This window comes from Coturnix japonica, chromosome 6, assembly GCF_001577835.2.
Source record: "Coturnix japonica isolate 7356 chromosome 6, Coturnix japonica 2.1, whole genome shotgun sequence".
Taxonomy (NCBI): domain Eukaryota; kingdom Metazoa; phylum Chordata; class Aves; order Galliformes; family Phasianidae; genus Coturnix; species Coturnix japonica.
The window spans coordinates 20,773,454-20,796,293 of record NC_029521.1 but is presented as its reverse complement, the minus strand read 5'-3'; the positions used below and the strand labels follow the sequence as shown (position 1 = coordinate 20,796,293).

The following is a 22,840-nucleotide window of genomic DNA, read 5'->3' as shown; positions in this document are numbered from 1 at the left end:
TGGGAACAGTGGACACCAGGCATAAGACAAACCTAAAAGCACTGCAACAACAACATGGACATGGAACTGCAATCTAAGAGAGTAGAAAATGGAGAAATGCACCAAATGGTGCAAAGGAAATACAAGTCAGTGAAGCTTCTGTTCTGAACTCAGGCCCTGGAGTTACCTCTGAAGCATACCTGTGAGAAATCAACGATGTGTTTCTAGACTTTGCATCTAAGCGGAGTTAAATCCATAACAGACCATTCGTACTGCATATTTATAATACAGTGAGCTATAGCAGAGTGCTTTTCTTAATTCAGTCCCTCTGTCACCAATGACAAGAGATAGGTTGTTAAGAGGGTAATGATGAACATCTCTGAATCATGGTTCTTGTCTGCATAGAGCACTGGGAGAGCATCTTCCAGCTGACTGCCTCTCATCTCTTAGCTCTGCTCCCTAACCAGAGAGCACTTCTCACTGCGAGACAGAAGTCTCAGACTGGCTACACCTTCCTACTATGCTCTCTACAAAAAATGAGGCTCTGCTGAGTATCTCCATAATAAAGCAAGTGAACAATACATTGGAATAGTACAGGCTCCCTAATACAGGGCAGAAAGTATGAATATCTCTGCAGAGATAGCATCATACTCCAGGACAGGGACAGCACCATTCACCTCCAAGGAAACACGTGCACTAAGTAGAATATTCCCAAGGTTACAGTGATTTAACTCTCATACTACCTCAAAGCCACAATACGTTCAGAGACCAAAATGCTAGAGCTTAGATCACAGCAATCAGAAAAGAGCTCTTGCAGCCTCAAGAGCACACAGGTTCAACCAGACCAGAGATTCACCACCTTAATACCCCTTGTGCAGCTCCAAACACCCATCCTTGGGCACAGCAGGGGTACACTCAGCACCAAGCTCACGTGCTCCTGCCTTAGAGCAGCATATATGAACAAGGCATTAACATTCCTTACAATTCATAAACGCTGACAACTTTGGATCGAAACAGTGAAATTTCCAGTGGCTTTGCTGTCTCTTCCGCATTTTGCTGCTTGAATTTATTGCAAACGTCGTGTGTGGATGGCTTCACTTTAATTTAGTATCTGGTTGGTCAGGATATATAACCCAGAGCCTGTTCTTTTACTTCTCTTCTTACCCAGCTGGACAGTGTAGATTATGTTTATCATTCACTACCACATACCATGAAGTTTTAAGCCGTAATGCTGTTTCTAAAGAATCTCAGGAAGCAGTTTTTCTTCTTATACATGACATTTACATTTAGAGCGTGCCATTTTTCCTAATATAAACCATCCATTTAGATTCACTTTGAGGTTGGGTCATTTTGCGTTAGTCTTCTTTAAAAATGCAGTGCTTTGGTCATATTTATTTCACGCTCTTCCTTCTAAAGTTCACTGCCACTGTTATTTGCAGGTGACAGCACACCTGCTGGAAGCAGCTCCTTACCCCCTCCACATTTAAAACTTAACAAGCTCTTCTAAAACGTTGTGATTGTTTTTCCAAACCCAAACAATGCTTTGCAAAAGGCTCCCCTCTTACAGTTCTCAGATATCTAAGCTCATCTTCTTCTTTTACTGGGGGCTGCCTGCAAAGACATGTCCAAACCCAGAAGCAGTGGGTTTGCAGGGCTGCCAGGGTTGCACATAGCAAGGTGATGGCACAGCCAAAGGACAGTGCTCAGCTCTACAAGCTTTGAATCATTAAGGTTGCAAAGAACACAGAGATCATCTCGTCCAACCTCCAATCTATCCCCACCATCATGATCACTAACCACGTCCCTCAGTGCCACATCTCCATGTTTCTTGAACACCTCCAGGGACTCCACCACCTCCCTGGGCAGCCTGTTTTGATACAATGGAGGAGATCTTCCACCCCAACAGATACACCAGCAATTTCCTGAATGCTCTCATGACTCTCCAAGCAAAACAATGATCGCTGTATGAACCTTTTGCAAAACCCTTCTGGAGTTGATGTAATGCTCAGATTTTTGCTTTCTGCACTGTAGATGTACTATCATTAAATATGTCTTCTGCTTTTTGGTACATTTTCACTTTTTTTTTTTTTTAAAGCTCCCTTTTCAGTGCAAGAAATTTGCTCACTTTGTGGTTAGTTGCTACAGTCTTTTAAAACTGTTTACATCCACAACCATTACCCTGATATCAAAGACTTTCATCCAAAATAAAGAGCCAAAGCAGTCCTAAAAAGGAAGCCCTTTAAACATGTAATTACTGAGGGTCTTCTGGTTTCTTCACTGACAAAGAGAAATTGCACTTTAATTTTTGGTTTTGATGTACACAGTCTAACTCAACCTAGAAGATACTAATCCCAGCGGCTTTTTTCCTGCTTACGTTTGGCAGCACGTAAACCCTTAAGGAATGGAGTTATTAGATCTAACAGCTTAGCAGGTGCACGAAAATGTGACTCTACTGTTTGGTCATGTTTAACCACCTCATAAATCTTTTAGAATGACAGTAGCAATGTACTTCCTTGAATTCCTCCTCCACCATTTCTCTACTGAAATCTTCATTTCTTCTCTCCTCTCTCTCCAGGAGAGCTCAGACCACACAAACTTTGCCTCTGCTTGCTTTGCCATCCTTTCTTCTCCAAAATCAGATGCACTAGCCAGCATATACAATTAAAATATTATTTTTCCAGCCAAATAATTTGAGTGCTGCTGCAGCAAAACAGGAGAAATAGCAACATTTCTCCGCTTACACAAGAATCTGGCCATCCGCTGGTGTATTCCTTCATTAATCTTCACTTTTTGTTCCAAAGGGAGAAGAGGAATCTAAATTACTGACTTCTCCAGTCCCATCTGGCTCTGCAGCTCATCACTTGCACCAGTTTAAACACCCCTTCCAGTCATTAACTCTGTTTCTTTTGCATCTGAATCTAGCCCTATGAATTCAAACCTGAAACTTCAATGGCCAATCAGGGAATAAAGTTACCGTTTATTGTAACGAAGACAAACAGCATCCCTGGCACTAATTCCAAACAAAAAGCATGAACAGTATTCCATCGTCCTTCCAAGCCATTCCCATGCCAGGCCCATGAAGTTGTTACTTAACGCTTTTCTATAAATAGGTGCTGGAGAAATCCATACAGGAACTTGTTTTTCTTAGCGCCTCCTGCAACAGGTCAGCCAGGAAATGACCAAGGGTGTTGAATCCATATTGCCTGAGGATAAGAGCATGTAGAGAGGCATCCTGTCTTTCAAAGCAACTCTACCTGCTATCTTTATGCTGAATCTCACACCAGAAGACAGCTGGGAGGTGACTCTAAGAGCACATGGAAGGGCTCCAATCCTCTCAGATTTTGTAGAGGCAAAAACATACTTCAGACTAAAAGCTCAAGGCCTGTTTATTGAAAGCCTTCTCAGAACTCCCATAAAGTGTCATTATATTTCCTTAGTCCTTGTATCAATCTCTCAGGTCTTTTTGTAGAGAAGGTTACCCCAATATTTATATGTAGGAAGCTCCATTACCTCTAGCTTCAAAGTTTGTTAACATCAACATGCACAAGCTAAGCAGAAAAAAACCTACAATCTTCAGTAACAACAGTGTGAAGATACCTATTTCTAAATAGCTGAGGGAAGAGAGAGGTATAAGAAAAGCATGCCAGTCTGTAAAAGGAATATGATGCTGTTTTAAAATTCATGCAAAGGGAATTTTTGCATAAAAGGGTATTGTTAAGAATGGAAAGAAGAAGAAATGTAATTCAGAGCATTGTTCCTGATGTAGCCACATTCATGGCATGACTGTCTTGAAGCTCCTGCAGGAATAAGAGACAATCTTAAAGCAATCACTCCATGCCTGACAGATGCTCCTTCAGCCAGTATACAGATGCAGCTGTTGAGCAGGAGTCTGGACCCCTGGACCATGAAGCATTTCCCTGCTTGGTTTTCTTCATTCAAATGCATATCTCAATACACAATTTGAACCAACTGTTATATATACAGCATACAGATAAAAACGCTATTTGACATCAAATTGAAGTTGCAAAAGTACAAAATTGCTACCCATCTCTATATTTTCCCAGACTACACACTCTTAAAGTTACTCCTCTGATGTGTTGAAAGTATTCAAGGTAACTTGCCTGTACTTTCACTTGACTGCAGCTTCCTATGCACTGCCATGCCTCCTCCTGCATCACACAAGTTGAAGAACCAGGCACATACGTCACAGAAATACTGATCTTGCTACATGCAAAAAGACCTATTAGATATGGTTTGTTCATGACAGTTCAATCACAGATTTACCAAAGTACAAGATTAGAAGATACAAAACTTGTATTGTCATGGACAATACACAAAATGTGAGATACCCATTACGTGTGCTAAATAACTTTTCAATCTCCAGGCAATTACCTGTGCACTGTTAAGTCAGAATTGCAATCAGTCTGAAGTCCCCAGAGAGCAGCTTTGCTGGATGTGGGTGCAGAGAGAGAAGGTCTCTGAAGTTGTGAGGTAACTGATAAGCAGGTAAAGAGAGAACAGGCAGTTGTTGCTTAGATAAAAGGGTAGAAACATCTTCCAGCCAAGTCACTGAGGTTACCTGACCTTTGGCAAAGAGCAGTTTTAAGAACTGCAGTCATCTCTTGCAGATAGGCTGAATGACTTTCACACCCTTTCACATTCATTTGGAGAACATTCAGATATCCCTCTGCATTTTATCCTTGCTACCATGGGAATGGATAGCCTGAATGCTTTATCCTTTGTATGATAAATGCCAATGCACCACTGCCAAAAAAGGACACAGGGAGCTGGAATCCCTGTGGCTCCATACCCACTTCTAACACCTTAAGCAGAGGCAGAGGGATCTGTAATCAGAGCTTGCAGATCTTTGTGTTGATCATCTTAATTACTATATTTAACAGGAACTGCTCATTTTTTTGCATCAAGTGAGAATTCTAAGCCCAGATGAAAATCTCACAGTAGGATCAGATCTTTTGCAAGCAGAAGCACCCCAGATGTAGAGAATAAAAACATCTAAGTACTGTTGTTCTGGCAGGTGCTTTGCTAGAGGTGGACCTGACAAACAAAGGGGTGATCTGTCTTCTTTCCTCAAAACATATGAGATTTCAGGAATTCATTTACAGCATAATACAAGATCTTCTAATGTATCCCAAAGTCAGCCTTGCCCATCTTCCCACCTAAGCCTGCTAGAAGCCACGTTCAAAATGCAGTATGTCAAGAAAAAGTAGATCTTTTGCAGCCAGTAACCACACAAATTCCAAGCCACAGAATATAGAAATGATATCTAGACACTGAATCAACTACCCTTGCTCAAGCACTGGGCTGGACAGAATTGAGTATGTCCAGAAACCCTGTCACAGCCATGACACTTGATCAAGGTCTCTTCAGCCAATTTAGCAGAGCCTCTGAGGAACAGAAGGATTGAAATTAGAAGAACAGCAACTCTCACCGTTTGAAAGGGACCATCATTCATCAGGATTCCCAGAATTGCATTCCCTCTAAGCATACAGCTTCACTTAGAATTGAAATAGAAGGAGACAGCCCCTTTCTGGGGTCTCTTTCCCTTTGGAATTGAAAACTCAGAGGGCAGTATTGAACTAGTTCAGGATAGGCAGAAAATAAATTGAGCAATCTTCCTTTTCCAAGCTGCATGGAATTTACAGCATCAATAATGTCTTTGTAAAAGCAATTAGATTCTTAAGGCTCTATTTTGTACTTCATAATATGAATCTGGTGTGCAAAGACATAAGTCGTTTTGATCTGGGATGTTTCAGTACATTATGGGCAGCCTTATATTTCTATCTTCCAGACTTTTTCTCTTTTCCTTTTCTATTTTAATTTCAGTCTCCTTGCAAGATGCCATTTTTTAACCTTTGAAAATACCAATTCTTAACAATCTCTGTGTCTCCTGTCAGTCACCCAAGAGAAAAGTAAGATTCCATTTCAAGTACTTTTAGTTGAGCGAGTGAATATTAGAGACATACAAAGTAGAGCTCAAGTTGTAGCTTCCAAAAATTTCCTCCCAAAAGCCTTTTCCCTTAAAGTCCAGGATTTATTTCTTTCCTAAACCGTATGCCCAATGCCTTTGTCACCAAGCTGCCATTTGGCCAGTTCTCTAACATTTAGCTTTTCCAAACAAAAAAATGTGAAGACTTTCTCTTTAGGCAAGAGATGTTTACCAGAAGAGATTTTCTTTACTTTAAGGATTCAACCAACCCGAAGCAGGCATCACATTTACGCCAGACCTGTGACAAATGCCTGTTGAGCTGCAGCACTTAAACCACTTGCATTTTAAACAGCAGTTTGTCAAGTGATGTTAATTATTTGGGAGGTCTATGCTCCTAGAAACATAAACATTTCTTTTTATACTGATCACATTTTTTTTCCATGCGGTGCTTCCAGCAGAGACTGAAATTAAAATGGTTTCTGTGTGCCATGGTGTGGTTTATGGCTCAATTTCCCTGCAAACAGAGGGTAGCATTGCACTGGGCTCTACACAATGCTTTCCCATCCTTCTTTGACTATTGGAAACCTCTCAGTAGGTGGGAGAGCTCTTCCAGGCTCAAACCCACTCCTCCTCCTCGAGGCCACGCAGCTTTCTCATTGCTGATAGAACAGGTCTGGAACTTGCAACAGCCTATGGAGCACTTGAACTTTGCAAAGCAAGCAAAGGGCCTGGTTAGCTAGGAAACACCGCAGGGAACAGAATAGGCTTTATGCTGGAGGCTTAGTCAAAGCAAGGCTTCACTCCTGCCAAGGTACAACTCAAACACGAGCACCTGATGCCCTCAAAAAGCCAATTGAAGTGTGCTTCCCCCACACCGCACCAAGACTGACCTTAGTTTTGAGTCGTACCCACTGCCTTCATGCAGTCACAAGAAGAAAACCAGAGCAAAACATGCAGTCAGACTACAACTGATGCTCTCGGAAAGCACACCAAGCAGTCTGCATGTCAATGCTGGGAACTGCCCAGGGCTCTGTGTGCTTTGATCCGTTATTATTTCTTTTCTAAAGTAGTTAAAGATGGGAACAGTTTTGGTTACCTTGTTGAAACTTATGAAGTGGTCCCTGAACATCTTTCTCATTTGGTCAAGTGCAGGGTCCTTTCTCTTCTCCAGACTTCATCAACAAAGCCTGCTGCTAGCAGTGTAGTGCCCCAGGGCTACAGCAGTGTGTTTGTAGGTCACATCACTCTGACCAGCCCCTGGGCAGGACTGCTGCATGAGGGACACTAAAATCTGCAAGGTAGGACAATTCAAACCCTAGGCACCCTGCATTACTTGACCTCTAATGCTTCCCCTCTGTATTAGCATATATCCTTTTCTGACTGCATGAGTAAATGCAAAACAAGACACACAAAAAAAGGGAGCTGATTTTTATAGCAAGGAGCCTTGGTTTATCCCAAGGGCTTGAGGAAAAGGGCAAGAACTCCAGATTTCTGCCAACACTGGCTGTTGCAGGGGAAGCAAGCAGGATTATACCATTTACATTCTGCATCACATTCATTATTGTATATTGCTTTTATTATGTCCAACTCCCCTTCTCCCCTCCCCCTTCTTTTTTTTATTACTATCATTTTTTATTTAAGATAGAAGTGCTATCAACCTTTACAATGGGAAATATATACTGATCAATTACAGTGGCTCTGTCTGCATTCCCACTCCGTTGCTGGGCTGCCAGACCCAAAGTGAATCCCAAATAAACCAAAGGACTCTTCTTCCCAAACCCACCAATAGCAGTCATCTTGAATGTTATTTTTAATGCCAACAAAGTACAGCATCCCTTCAAGACACAATCAAGGACAGAGTCAAGGAACAGAAATACCACTGAAGCCATCTTGACAGGAGCTACAGAGGAGAAGGCTCTGACTCATCTCAGACCAGCTTCACTCAGATAAATATGTCTTCAAAGAAAAATACTGTAATTTAGAGAGGGATAGATGGGGAGAAAACCAAACAGACAGCAACACTAATAGGGATCAACCCTACAGCAAAATAGCGTCAGACACAGGACTGCAGCATATGCTCTGATCAGGGGCACACGGACCATGAGGCTGGCAGGCATGCTCCTTGCTCAGCCTCTGGGAGATGAGATCTCTCCTGACCTCCAGCTCCACTCCCTGCTGCGCCATCAGTACATTCCTACTGATTCCCCAGGGCAACCCATCAGGATCAATTCCTTGCCCTGCCTTCACTTTTCAAGAAGCTCCCTTTTCTTCTATGATTAATCTTTTTTAGACTGATCTCAATTCCACCCTCAGCATGTATGGATATTAATATAATATTCTTTAAGAAAAAGGAAGCAGGACTGTCAGTTTTGCAACTGCATGGCTGGAGACCACCTCTTCTCAACTCCTCCTAGATGCCAGCAGTGGGAACTGTGTTTGTTCCACAAACCTGTTTTATACCATCAACAATATGTTTCTTCTGGTTCTGGGAACATTTGTTCTGATTAAGCACAAAGATGTTTCCCTGAGACTCATAAGAGGATACAACAAACCCTTCTGAAGTGACACCTGCTACCTCTAAATTAATTGAAAGATAGCTAAACATACCATCTATAATTCTCAACAAAAGAGGAATAAGGAACAAGTGGAGACAGATCAGATGTAAGAACAGCTCCCTGTAGAGGAGGGCGAGGACCACTCAAAGAGGGGGCAAATAAGACAACCAAGTCTGAAAAACTACACAAAACATTCAGTCCCTCGGTCCCCTCAGCACCAAAGAGGATATGGGAAAAAAGAACAGGGATAATGCTAGGAAAGCAGAAGATTAAACTAGAACTGGGATGCTCTTTGCTCACAGCCCTTACACCAAGACCCCTAGAGTCAAATAATGCCACAGCTAATGAAGAAGTCATCTGCCATTCACAATAGAGTTTTCATGTATAAATGTGATTACCCATAAAATCCCTGTATATGGAGGCAGTACCCATTTCACCTGAGAAGTTGTCAGCAGTCACTACTGTCAGCCACCTAAGGACATTCGAAAGTGACCCACAGGTCAGAGGCACAAACTGAAATAATCTCTGGGAGCCCCACTTTTAGCAAATGCCAGCAGTACTTTGGCACTCTGCCCGGGGTCTTCTGCACCAGTTAATCCAAGCCTGAGCAGGATTAACTTCCCATACACACACATACTCATTTGCTTTCAGAGCTAGATAGCAATCTTGCTGAAAGCAGAACGACCTTAGAAAGAGCCTCTTCTCCCCATCTCATCTTGGTTCTCAGTGAGTGACTGCCTGCAGAATATGGGAACTGTTAACCCCCTACTGAGGGTAAAGCGATTTTCAATCACTCCACATATGGAAGCTAAGTAAGATACCTCAGAATCCAGACAACAGTTTAGAAATGACAAAAAATGCAAAGTAAAATTGACTTGTAAAGAAACCTCACTACATTGGTGCTGTCAGATTGCTGCTAATGTTAAAACATCTCTTATTTCTTCTGGGATATTTTACAGTTTTAATCAGATCAAAGAAGTCAGAAATTCTTTAATCTGAAGGTGTGTAAAATGGTGTGTGCTAGAGTACAATTCTCCTGGGCAGTATTAACTGCAAGGGTGAAATGCAGCATTTGGCAGAGTTGTTGCAGAATAGGCAAGGAACACACAAAGTAGGAAATAGAGCATGGGGCTGATTCAGCACTTGCCTATAGATATACCATTCACTACACTACAAAGCATTAAGAGAAAGCTAAAAATAGAGCTCCATTGTGCAAAGAAGGAATAAATGAAGTTGCACACCATGGCTATTTTTCACTCAGGAAACGACCTCCAGCTTCCACTGTTCCCCAGAGCCCTACAGCAGCAACTCAGCAGCTCATTGGGGCTGGAGGCTCCCAGCCAACCCCAGACCTCCCAGTGACACCTGTGAGTCAGTCCCACAGACTGCTCTGCATGGGAACAAAATGCAGAGGAAGGACAACACCAGCACTTCACACCTATTCTGCATGGAAATAAAACAGCAGCCAGGGGCAGGAAAAGACTGTGCCGAACAAGACGCCAATGAAATTGGAAATGAACCCAAGTAGCTGCCCGAAAGTCTTTACCACCATGTAGAGCAGATGGAGAGCTGTTATGCCACTACTCCTGCATCCTTCTGCCTCCTGCTACTCAACCACACAGCTGTGCAGCACACCAGGACTTACATAGGTAAGGGGAAATTCTGGCCATATGTAATGCTTACACCTGTATATACACCCCACAAAGATGGGAGCCATTATTTTTGTTGTACCCTCAGGCTGCAGAGCATCGTCCGCTTAAGAAGCTTAAAAACTCAATTGTTCAAGCCAAAAGTTACATCTGTCAGTCACTGCTGCTTCCCAGGCTAAAAAACTGATGCGTTCTCACCAGAGACTCCTTTGCAATTAGGCTGATGCCATACAATTACGGTTCGGGAAATGTGACACAAGACACCTTTTTTCTGCTCCTTGTAAAAATTATTCTGCTGCAAATCACTGATGTGTGCCCAAGACACGAGAGTAATTAAAACAAAAATACGACAAAGCCCTGCAATGAGGGACTTATTAACAACTGTGACTAGTAGGAGGGAAGGTTATTCAGCAAACGTGCATGCAGCAGACACATCCCCTGCACATGAATTAATGCACTGTGTACACTCCAGCTAGTCAAAAGCCCTCTGAAGAGATACGGACACGTTCATCGCTAACCTCCGCACGTAGACACGCACTGAACCCTCTCCAGCACAGCGCAGCAGCTTCCTTGGCTGAAGCCTGACTTTTTGTCTGCTCTGTTCCAAGAGAATAATAAAAATATATTTAAAATAATAATTATAAAAAAACATACTCGAGATGTTTTTTCTCAGACAAAAATGGGATTTGATTCCCCCAAAAATGAATGCAAATAGCATCTCACTCACAGCCATCGAGAGGAATTAAAAACTAACGCAGCAGGTGACAGCTGAACCAACTGCGTAAGAAGAACGTACTTGTTCAGAGGTATGCGTCCATCAGAGATGTTTTATGCACGATTATTAACAAGTAGTTGAATATAAATATTTAGATAAGTCTGCCTATGTTGTAGGAACACTATAGCACACAGCCAGTCTTGAAGAAACTCGCCTCAGATGAACCACGAGCAATCATATTAACATTTCCTGTTTAAAATATTGCTAACGTAAACACTACATGTATAGATGTTCCCTTTTGCATGGACTGTAAACATCCTGTCCATCACAGCTACGTTACCACTGGACTTCCTACTTCAACTTTCCTCCTTTTTGCACAGAGAGAACTGGAAAGCACGCCAAGGACTTGCATGCACGGGGTGGGAAGGGGGTAGAGAAGCACAGACCATCACAGTGCCATGGGCATGTGGACAGAGATTGCACGAGAGCATTTGGGCAACGCACATCACGGAGAAGAAGGAATGAATAGCTCCTGTGTGCCAACACACACAAAAGCCATAAGACGTCTCCCTTCAAATGTCCCACAGCTGTTAAACACCACCACGCTGCTCTGATGCTTTTTGAAGGAGCGCCACCCGCACAGCCCATCTTTCAATTCATCTTTTCCAACCTGACCAAAGTGAGAGTGGGCAACCAGGGGCAGGCAGACCCCTGTGCACCATGCCAGGCTTGGGAGCTGTGCCCATCCCAGCAGGAGTCTCCAGCAGCTGGGCAAGGCAGCTTCGCCCCATCCCAGCTGATTTTCAGCTGAGTTTAATGACTCAGGTGCCCCTGAAAAGCCCAGCCCACTCTTTCAGCACGGAGACAGAGCTGGAAACATCTGAAAGCAGCAGATTTGTACTTTACCCGTGGTTTCTATAAAAGCAAGGGGCATTAACCCCCAAGGCTGCTTACAGAGCTCCTTTCGGTATCATTACGTTCGGTTTCATTTATTCTTCCGAGAAACTGATATGTTTCGGTTCTCTTTCCCCAGCATATCTGAAAACAGAGACGTTCAACAGAAAAGATGGAACTGCAGGAATGGCAGCCATGGACAAACCACAAGCACAGATGTGGTCTATTTTCATTACATGTCCTTTGGTGGATGACTTCTTCCTATTTTTAAATATAAAGCAAGCCCACGTTTCAAAAGACTTGCGCTACACTCAGCAGCATATCACCTCTCATTGCAACGCTGCCTGTAGCCCCTCTGTCCACAGAGGGAAATTCAGCAGAGTTAATTACCCGTGTCTCCTCATTACTTTGCATCTCCCAAGGAAATATAAAAGGAGGAGAGCCGCGCTGGCAGGCGGAGCAGCACCGTAAGGCAGAAGTTGCAGGCTCAGTAGGCAGCAGAAAGCCCTGGCAGGAATGCCAGGTCCCTGGCACACACACAGAGCTGCTGCTCCTTCCCAGCCAGGTTTCTCAAGTTCATTCAAATGCCACTTCAAACGGGAAATGGAACCTACAACAGCCAGATGTTTGTTTTGGGTTGGGCTTTTTTGTTTGTTTGCTTGCTTTTTTGTAAGTGTTGACCCACCAGCACTCACATTCTGCACACGACGTGAACACTGCGACATTATAGAAGAAATAAGGTCAGACCGTGGGTGACACTTCAGAACAGATGATGAACAAATTCCGATCTCACTCGAGACGTGCCGTTAGGAAAGTCATCTGCTCCCTAACTCTGTCCATTTGTTCCTTAAGCTGCAGAGTTCATGTTTTTCACCCAATCCAACAAGAATTGGGTCTGGGACGTGAATACTCACAGCCTCCTCGTCTACCTCTCACACCTCTGGCTCAAAGGAAGCACACGAGCAGCTCCAAGCCCACACAACACGATCTGCGCGTTTCCCATCCCCTATTTACTATAGCAACCAGGAAGTTTCTCTGACAGCCCGCTCCCCCCGCACGGAACGTGCAGCACACCCGGCTGTGTCCCGAGGTGAGCAGAACACTGCGGAGCGGTCGGCACGTTTAACGAGGGCAGGATTCTCACCGAAATATTTATGGCGTGAGATCTGCGCGGCCACGGCCCCACGTTGCCTATTGCTCCGGATTTTACTGTAGCATCGCGCCGGGCGCTCTGCCCCCCTCCCTGCACGGCTTCACGTTACCTAGCAAAGCAGGCAGGCTCCATGGCTCAGCAGAGCACAGGGAGTAGTTCAAACCAGCGTTCGTTCCACGCAATATAGAAATGAATGAATACTACGGAGCGGCTGACGGGAAGGAGACGCAAGGTGACCGCTTCCAAAGCCTCCGAATTCCCCTTGGCAACCTTCATCCCCGCTGGAAACTGGCACACAGCACACGCATCTCCTTCATTGCACCCCCAGCCCCTCACCTTCCCCCTCGCAACGCTCACCGTGCAGCGGCCCGCGGGTCACCTGGCCCCCCATAGCCGCCCCTTTAGGCACCACCGGCGCTCATCGCTCCGTAGCCCCCGGCCCCGCTGCCCCTCGCCGGCTGCCTCCACCCACTCGCGGCCCTCCCGCACCGGCGCTGGGATCTGTCACGTTTATTTACATAAGAAGGAGGAGACTTCGCGTCTTCCTGAAATAGCTGCCGACGCTTCGGGGATGCGGCGTTCCCCCACCCCTCCCCGCTGTCCCCAGCATCTCATACTGCGCTCCCAAAAGCGGAGCCACGGAGGTGGCCGTGGTACCCGGCAGCGCTCAGAACAAAGCCCGAGGCGCTGCCAACTTCACTCACCGCGTTCAGAACTTATTTATAAACAGCCAACGGATTTGGGCATTGAAAACCACTTTAGGATCCCAGTGTGGAGCCTCGGAATGAATTGGGAGGGCAAAAATTAAAATTAAATAAAATAGGAGGAAAAAAAATTATTACCAGACATCACTGCACCAGAGTCTTCGAACGGCCTCTGCTGGTTAATTATTAGTTATTTAATAGCAAAGGAGTACTTGAAATGCAGACTGGTTCACCACGGACTGGAATAATAAAAACATTATCCCCATCAACTCCTTGGTGCCAGGTTTGCACGCTCAGCCCAGTGCCTGTGCTGCAGCCCATTACCTCTGCTGGCAGAAAGCAGCATTAGAAGCAGGGAATGGGGGGTGCCAGGGCAGTGGTCCTGCTCTCCTTCCCCCATGCAGGAGCCGGCTCTCTCCTCTCCATCTCCAGCCCCACACGTGCACCATCTCCCTTGCATCTCTCCTGTCTGCTGCTCTAAGGGTACATGAGCACAGCGGGCACCATGCTGCCACAGCCGGCTATGGTGCATCCAAGCTGACTTATTTAAAAGTAATTCATGCAGCTTATTGCTATGCTACAGTCACTCCTCATTCTGCGAAGGAGCGGGGCTCAAACTTGCACAGCCACAAACCCAGCTCTGCCTCCCACCCCTTACCACAGTGCTGGGCAAAGCTTGCCACCCCCACTGCCTTCACTCTCCCAACTGGGATAACGGGAAATAAGATTATTGCTTAGAATGGCTGGGTAAGAGAAATAAAAAAAAGAAAAGAAAAAAAAAAAAGCAATGCAAAAAAGCTGAAGCTGGAGAAGCACGGTCAGGGTGTTTGCACTAACGCCGCGTGCGTGAGGAAAGCTGTGCCAAGCATTTCCAACCTGCCAGAGGAGCATCCCCAGCAGCAGCAGGCACCGCCAGCACCCGGCTCCCTCTGCCCCGCCGAGGAGACTCGCACCCGGAGCCAAGCAGCAGCGTTCCCTGGGATGAGCAGCTCTCAGCTCCTCCCTGCCCAAACTCACACTCTGCAGAGCTTACAGCAGCTTCTTGGCAGAAGACTTGGGTGGTGTGGTTTTTTTTCCCCTCTTTTTATTCTTCCCTCCTGGACGATGCTGCATTTACAGCAGCAGTGGTGCAGCGCGAGGATGTATCCCCAGGAGCACTGCAGCGTGGCCCATGCATCCCAGCTGGCACAGGGCAGCACCCGGGTCACACTGACCCAGTGCCTCACACTGACAGCAAAGTGAACGATGAGTACTGACACCTCAAACCACTGCGTTTCACCCCAAGGAATTAAGGCTTACTCCAATCTCCAACCCCAAATTTTCTCCCTTGCTTGCTCAGTTCTGCTTTCCATCCTTACCTTAATCTTGCTGCAGCTCTGTGAATAATTGAGTTTTTGGTTCACTGCCTCAACCAAGAGATTGCTAGGAAAAAAAAAAATCATTTTGTGTTGGCCCAAAACTGAATGCTTTGTGCGTCTCACTGAACAAAATGTTTCCTTAACTCAAAAATGAAGCATTTTTAAGAGTTATTTTTACCTCTTCTTTTTTTTTTTTTTTTTTTTTTCTTCAAGTTACGGTCACTGAATCCAGCTCTGAAATAATGTCTTTAAAAAAAAAAAAACATTAAGCATTTTGTTCTACGTACACCGAAAGGAAAAATTTGAGCCATTATCATTTCAGATTATTTTAGTGTTTGTAACTTATTGACTTTATTTGTTTATATGGGATGGTGGGAGGGTGGGGAGGGCAGGATGCCAGAATGAGTCATCCTGCTTGGCAGAAAATTATAAACAATTTCAGTTGATTGAAAAATTGCCTTTTGCAAAAAAAATAAAATAAAACCAAAAAACCAACCCACATAAAATAGTACCCCTCCTCCCCAACATCCCAATAGCACCAAGGCAGTGCAGTGGTCTGCCCTTTGTGCGATGCTAACTCCTCAAGGATTATTTGCCATACAGCAAAGCTTTCTCCAGCAGCCATTGGCAGCCTGATCCAATGCTTAGCAACCCTGCCCATGGCTGGAGCTCAAAGATCTTTACGGTCCCCTTCCAGACTAAGCCATTCTATGATTCCACACCTCATACTGGAACTTCTCTGATCTGGGCCTATCACACCTCCATCTCCCTTTCAGACTTTGCCCTTTTCCTAATTTCTCTTCATTCTTCCACGTTTCTAACTCTTCTCTAGATGTTGGGGGGGAACAAAGCCAACTCTATCTACATCCCTATTCCCACTTTATAATTCTCCATGTTGATAACCTCCAGGTCTCTTTCAGTTATTTTGCTGACCTTGCCAATATTGGCAAGACCTCCCATTGTAACATCAAGTATTGAAATAATATATATATTATCACCACTTGAGCTCCCTTCTGAGAAATTATTGACAGAGATATTAAGGTGTGACCCAACAGAAACCTAGCTCCCAAATCCACTCCTGTTCATAAACAGCATCCAGCAAGTTAAGTCCAAGCAGCATCACTGATACAAGTAAGAATCTACTGCAGGAGTGTGCTTTGAGGCAGTACCTGACCTTGCTAAATATATTTATTAACTAGAAGATTAGAATGCTGAGGCTGCAAAGGATGCAGTCATCAGGATGCTTCTTTGGACTGAAGCCTTGGATGCTTCTGATTCAGCCTTAAGCAGACAGGGAGGCACCTACCCACAGTCCCAAGATACATCCTCAGCATATGGGCACTGGGCAGTGTTTTGGGGTTTGGAAAATGAGACAGATCCATTGCTTTCTCAACAGCAAGGAGGAGGACATGATGGACCCATCAATGTCTGGGAAATACATCCCAAGATAGTTGTGATGTCTGATGACCTTTGCCTGTGTAAGCAAAAAAAAACCCAAAACAGTGGGCAGACGTGGCACTGAGTGACATGGTTTAGTGGCCTTGATGGCTGGACTAGGTGATCTTTATGGTTTTTTTTCAAACCTTATTGGTTCTGTGAACTGCCTTCTTCTTCTGTGCTCATCACTTTCCTCAGCCTGTCCCTCTCTTAATAGGATTTTATCTACTTTAAAGCATTTCACCACAACATGGTCTGAATCTTCCCCAAAAATTACTGTAGGAGAAAGCAGGAAACTGGAAATCAATCAGATGTTTTCCAGGGGCAGAGACCCTTCTCTTTATGACTTTAGTGTTTAAGAAGCTGTCATCAATATTGCTACTACCACGTGCCTTCAGCTTCACAGTAACAAATCAATTGACTGAAAGTTGCCCTTTCTCACTCGATACAGAATCTCTCAATAAGCAGCTAGAGATTGAGGGAGATGGGAGGATTCAGAGGACCATTTTCTCAGGTCTTTTTTCAGCATAAGCTTCAGACTGCTGTTACAGCAGAGAGCTCACATGTACAGAAATCAGGCTTCCTTCAGAAACCTCAGCCACTGTAACTCAAGGAAAACTAATGCTCTCAACAGCAAGGCATCCAAGAGAAAATGTCTCACCAGCAAACATTAATGCACAAACAACAGTGACTAGAGCTGGGATATCTTACATTCTAACCACCCTTTTAACTAGAATTTATTGCTATTAGTAGAGGGATCTTAGAAAGCAGAGATGCATCTTCAGGCTATTCTTTGTGTGAAACACAATGAAACAGATACCGACCTAGCAAAAGGAATACTGATTAGCTGATGCTTACACACAGCCAGCTGAGAATGCAATGAGTTATGTAATTAAAGTATTACTCTGGATAAAAACCCCCAATCTCAATACTCAAGTCAAAGGAAATTCAAAATCCTAGCTGAAATCCTTAAAAATCAAGACCACCATTTCTAAATCCAGCACCACAACCACTAACCCAAGTGTTTGGGTACCCCGGGGCAGATTGCTGCAGCACAGCAGGATGGACAATTTAGGGGCAGGAAAGCCTATAGACAGAGCATCTCCCTCACACTTGCACTCAGTGTAAGTAAGACGTCAGTGCCGTTTTCTTTGGTGACAGGAACCACAGTGGCACAGCGGTAAAGGCTGTCACTCAGGAAGCCAATGAAGACATCAGTGAGGTATCTGAGTGGAAGTCCAGGCTGTGGGCTGGCTCAGTGAAGGAGACACAGCAACAGGAGAGCTCAGATGAGCCCTGCCTGCTCAGTGCTTTATCTCAGTCCCTGTGCAACCACCTACAGGAGCAGCAGAAGGGAAGATTGCTAGCAAGAAGCACAGGGCAGAGCAGCAAGAAGGATTTCCAAGGCAAGGAACTGAGCAAAACCCAGACTTGCTTGCACAGCATCTTTCCATCAGCATGCAAATGTTCTTAAGCTCCCACTGGATGCAGTTTTTCCTCTTCAAGGGCAGAAGTGTTCCCCTCCTTACTTAGTTCTGAGCTACCAAAAGATAATGTCATACAGAAATTCTGACAGAATTACACCAGGTAGCAGAAGCTGGAAATGGTAAAACTCAGTGTAAGACACAATTTGCCATAAAGCACCATGATAGGCTAAGCAGCATTTCTGAGCAGAATTTCTAGACAGTATAAAAAAGCTGTCTGAGCTCCAGGGCAACATCACCTGGAACCCACCAAAAGCCCGCAATGAGGGACAACATCACAGCATATGTGTCAATGACTGCATTTTCAAACGTCCTCATGTCTATTTACATGAGAAATTAACATTAACACAACAGTTCACAATGAGAGCAGAGGCTCTCTCTTCATGCACAATGCTTTTTCAAGAGCATTTTAGACCTAAATTAAATAAGATAAAGCAAGCACCTCACCAGAAGAAACACTCTAAGAAAGCAAAGAGATACTGGTTTCGTACCATTCACCTAATGAAATTGACATTTGCTTTAAGATCAAGTGCAAGAAGCCTGCTTTCTTTTAGTTAAAAATCTCTGCTTGACAGTAGAACCAGAGTCCCACTTGAAAATCCTCCTTTTGACTCTGCCTGCAGGCAGCATAATGACAGCAAGGCAGGACTGAGAAGTGTTATTTCAGGCTCAGTTTTATGGCTATTAAACATTTGGAAACCCAGAGCAGCATCATTCCATGTGACATAGCACTGTAATAGTTTAGTGAAAAAAACAGTATTGTTCCACTCAGATCTACAGAGAACACTCATGCAGTATACATATATACACACACACCTTTGTATTATATAAAATAGCTCATTCATACTTTATTACAGACAACAGCCAAACCCTACATTGAAAAATGAAATTACCAGCAAAAGTCATAGTGCTTTTATGGGGCACATTGAGCAAACAACACATTTGTTTTCACAACACACCTGGAAGAAGTGTTGCCTCTGTCCCAGCTAGGAAAGCACGTTCTGCTTTTTACATACTGTAAAGAAATCAGAAAGCAACGAGGTGCAAATGAAGGTTAGACTGACTGTTCCAACGCAGCACGTGCTCACCTTTGAGAGCTCGACTTTCTAACTGCGATAACGTTCCGTCAGTATCAAGGTGTAATTCCTAAAGATTTTCCTTAGCAAACACAGTGACAGGAGAGAATAACCTCAGTGTTTTATGTCCCACCCTTTCTGAGAAAAGCCTCTCACTTGCACGCACGGGGATTTGTGACCAAGCCAAAGCACCATATGTTTGTGATGTAAATATTAGCCCAGCAGAGAAACACCTTTTTATTACCCGGAGTCCCTACCCTGTCAAAAGTCCTTCAGAAAGGGCGATGAAGGGCAGCAGGTCCCAAAGAAGCTGTGCGGGCTGGCAAGGCAGGTGAGTGGGGGCTACAACATATGTCCACAAACCAGCATCCCCACCACACATCCCAGGCTCTAAGTCTCAGGCTCTGGAAGGCTCCTGGAGTCACAGGGGAGAGCCCTGGATCGTCTCGCAGGACAGCCTCTGTTCTTACCAGAACCTCCTTGTACCTACTGCAGGGCTTATCCCATATGAAGTGGGATTTCTTTTCAAACCTTGACCTTAGAGGGCTGTTTGTTCAAATTTTTGCAGTACATTACAAGAAACGAAAGGAACTGAAGGTCAAATGCTCCAAGGGCAAAATACATGGCAAGGGTCAATCTTCCAAGGCCAGGCAAGATGAATCTTGCAGGTTTAAACTGGAAGCAAGTCACATAATGCCTCACATGTGCATTGGCCTTTCTCTCCCCATGTTCACCTCCTAGTCGCCTCTTCTCTGCTCTCCTCCCTCACCTGAAGATGCTGTCCAGTATCTCCCCATCCTATTCTCATCATAGATCTTAAAGTTTCATTTGAAATTTATCCTTACTCCCCTTTTCATTTGAAAAACAGAAAAAAGGAGTTAAACCACATTTCACATGTAATTCAATCTCACAAGTACCACAAAAGATCACAAACCAGATGCAGTAGACTGGGGGAAGGTAGCTATTATTGGAATGAGAAACGAGATTTGGTTTTCAGCTCAGGAAAATGGGATTCTGTCAGGACGAAATCAGAGCCTTAGCTTCATAAAATTCCACTTTCTTTAGAACCTAATTCAAAGCACAAAGCAGATTAACTTAAAATGTAAAACACTCTACTAAAGTAGAGCAATGGTCATGTTCCCATTCAGTCACTTCTCCCTCCATCCATCATCCCCATTTCCAGCAGTGGGCACTGAAGTTAGTAGGATGCAAGCTTCATAAAATCACCAAATGCAGAAAAACATCTGTATGCTTTAGGATCAAAAAATGCTAATATATTCATCACTACAATTTCTAGACTGAGTGTCTCTGACCTACCACAGATTCTTCCGACCTGCTGCAAACTTTTGCAAACCAAAACACTCTGACTGCCATTACTTTCTCTTCCTCCCATGCACCATGCCTCCAGTCCAAAGGTCTTTTTCACTTCTTTCCTCCCTCCCCCGTTCTTTGTCTCAGCATCCTCTTCTGTGCCGCCCACACAGTTGGAGAGCAGAGAACAGACCAATCTGGCAGGCTCAAATAACAAAAAAAAAAAAAAAAAACCAAGGAAAGAAAAATAAGTTGTTTTCTGGCCTAGAAGGCTACACTTCTCAGTATTTTTATCTGGAGGGAGCCATCAAATCACTTTTCCTTTTACCAGGAACCAAATGGAATGGCAGTGGCTCCCAAGGTCTCATTCTCAGAGATCAGCCCAGAGACAAACAATGGGGGAAGGCTGGCATTTCTCCCTGACACACAGGCACCCTTTAACAAGAACATTAAGCTTATTTTTCATTGTGGCTCCTTCCAACATCAAGCAGCAGTTTTAAATATCCGTTTTTACAAGGTGGGGTTTGATTAGTCAGTTTGCTTTTCTTGAAAAGGGCTGAGGACAAACCCTGCTGCCTGGAGGCCCATAACACAACCAGACATTTATGGGCACCTTGGGGAACACTGGGCTGGGCACATGGCAGAGGACTCTAGAAGGACACTCGCCTCCACTTGCAGCCCTGAAACCACACTGGCAGACTCAACCCAGTGCAGCCCCAATCTTGCAGTCTCATCAGCATATGCAAAAATCCACTCCGACATAAAGCATCTAATGACATTAATGGCACACAACACAGCAATACAGTCCAGGCATGTGGAAATAATCACAGGCCCAGAACCCAGGATGACTGATTTCTTCCCATTCAACATATGTTTTACTTAGATGTCTGCATCTTCCCACCCTTCAGTCTTCCAAACTCATGATTTTGGTAGAGCACAAGAAAATTTCTTTAATACAAGAGTGTTATAGGTTAAATCATACCTATCTGAGAAAGGAAAAATGGATAGCCTACAGTATAAACGAGAGATTTTATGAAATTCACATATTCTTAGTAATAGCCAGAGCCTGACCCCAGTTCAGTTGGTCACTGAACAGACAAAATGCATCTGAAATCTGTTCAGCCTGAGGCTTTAAAAATAATAGTGATTTCTACATGAAATCAGAACAGTTTCAGTGAAGGCATAAATACTGTTTATTAGGAACGCAGCATGCATTCCACAGGATTCAAAAACTCTACAGCTATTCTACATAGTTATTAGTTTTCTTAAGGTGATCTGGAAGCCATACCCCAGGCTAATAAAAAAATCAACAGTGACCTCAGCACTTACACCATCAGTGCAAACACACCCTATCAAACCATCTTAACTGAGCTGTTCTTATATTCCATGGGTGTTGTACCTGCAAAAGAGTATTTTATCTGCATAGTTATATGTCAGCTATGATGATTTTTGTTGCTTTGGGTCTTTTTGTAGGCACAAAGACCAAACGTCCTTCAAAGACTCTATCAACAGTTAAAGCAAGAGGTTCCATAAGGTTTTTCACTACACTCACACCAAGTGAGACTGCTCTGCTGGAATTAGATATTCTTGTGCTTCTTTAGGTTATCAGCCATGCTCTTTGTCAAGTTTTTATCCTGTCAAGGTACAAGCAAACACTTTCTCATCTCTTTCCACCTTGTAACTAATACCAATATTTTTGGTGACAACAGCACGTCCTTGTCCATAGAAGACTCTTGCTCTTCCCACAGGAATCCCAACCTGACTCATACTCAGCCTTCACCTCCAAGAAGCAGACATGGACAGTTGGTGCTCAGTGCTCCCCTCCTTCAACTGGATACCTACCAAGTTACATCATGACTCATTCCTGATTCATGTGCAGTTTCTAAGACATTTCCAAGATATCAGTTGATGTCTGGTGATGGGTCTCTCTCCCCCACTTTAGAGACTATTTCCCCTACTCGACAGAGTGCTTTTGGAGGATGGGAGAGGAGAACATCACCCATAAAAGTAGAGCAGTTTATGAGTACAATTCTTTTTCTGTCCTTCTAGATCAAGATAGGAACATTAGACGTGGGGCACGAAAAGATTACTATCTCTATGTGTGCAGTGTTAAAAGGACAGATCTGTGCATTACATGGATGTTACTTCAGGTAACAAGCCTTTCAGCAGTTAGAAGTCTCTTCAAGATCCACATATTATGAACTTTTATTTTCCCAGATTGTAGCTTTTCCTTCAAACAAATCCTGATACCACTGACCAAGGCAGAAGTTTATTTAACAGAATAGCTAAGAGATTTGAGCAAGCCATAAAACAGCAACGCCAGTGATTCCCCCATGAATGAGCTGCTTCATGCTTTTCTTGAGAATAGCATGAAGGGCAGCCTGTCTCCTGCATGAGCAGAGACCAAAGTCTCCTTTCTGTTCACTTCTGTAACTTGTACTATTTATCCCACAAACCCTACTGCACATCGCTGATTTTCAGGTCTGTAAAACACCAGACAGTCTGATCTCAAACCACAAGCAACACAAAAGCATCTTCTTCAGTACCTTGTTTAACCTTCTAGTCATAAGAAGTTCTC

The 22,840-nt window shown here is 44.0% G+C and overlaps 1 protein-coding gene across 3 annotated transcripts in view; it reads right to left on the bottom strand.

Annotated features, from left to right (window-relative positions):
• NEURL1 (neuralized E3 ubiquitin protein ligase 1) overlaps positions 1-22,840 on the bottom strand; it is a 131,650-nt gene that overhangs the window by 61,516 nt on the left and 47,294 nt on the right. Inside the window, exon 1 of one of the 3 annotated variants that reach the window (XM_015867115.2) lies at positions 13,735-13,822. The exons of 1 other annotated variant lie outside the window; for it this stretch is intronic. In XM_015867115.2, coding sequence (XP_015722601.1) covers positions 13,735-13,741 — 7 coding nt within the window. In that variant the 5' untranslated portion in view covers positions 13,742-13,822. Of the gene's footprint in view, positions 1-13,249; positions 13,361-13,734; positions 13,823-22,840 lie in introns of those variants that run through there. One more of the 3 variants, XM_015867114.2, reaches the window with a different exon arrangement.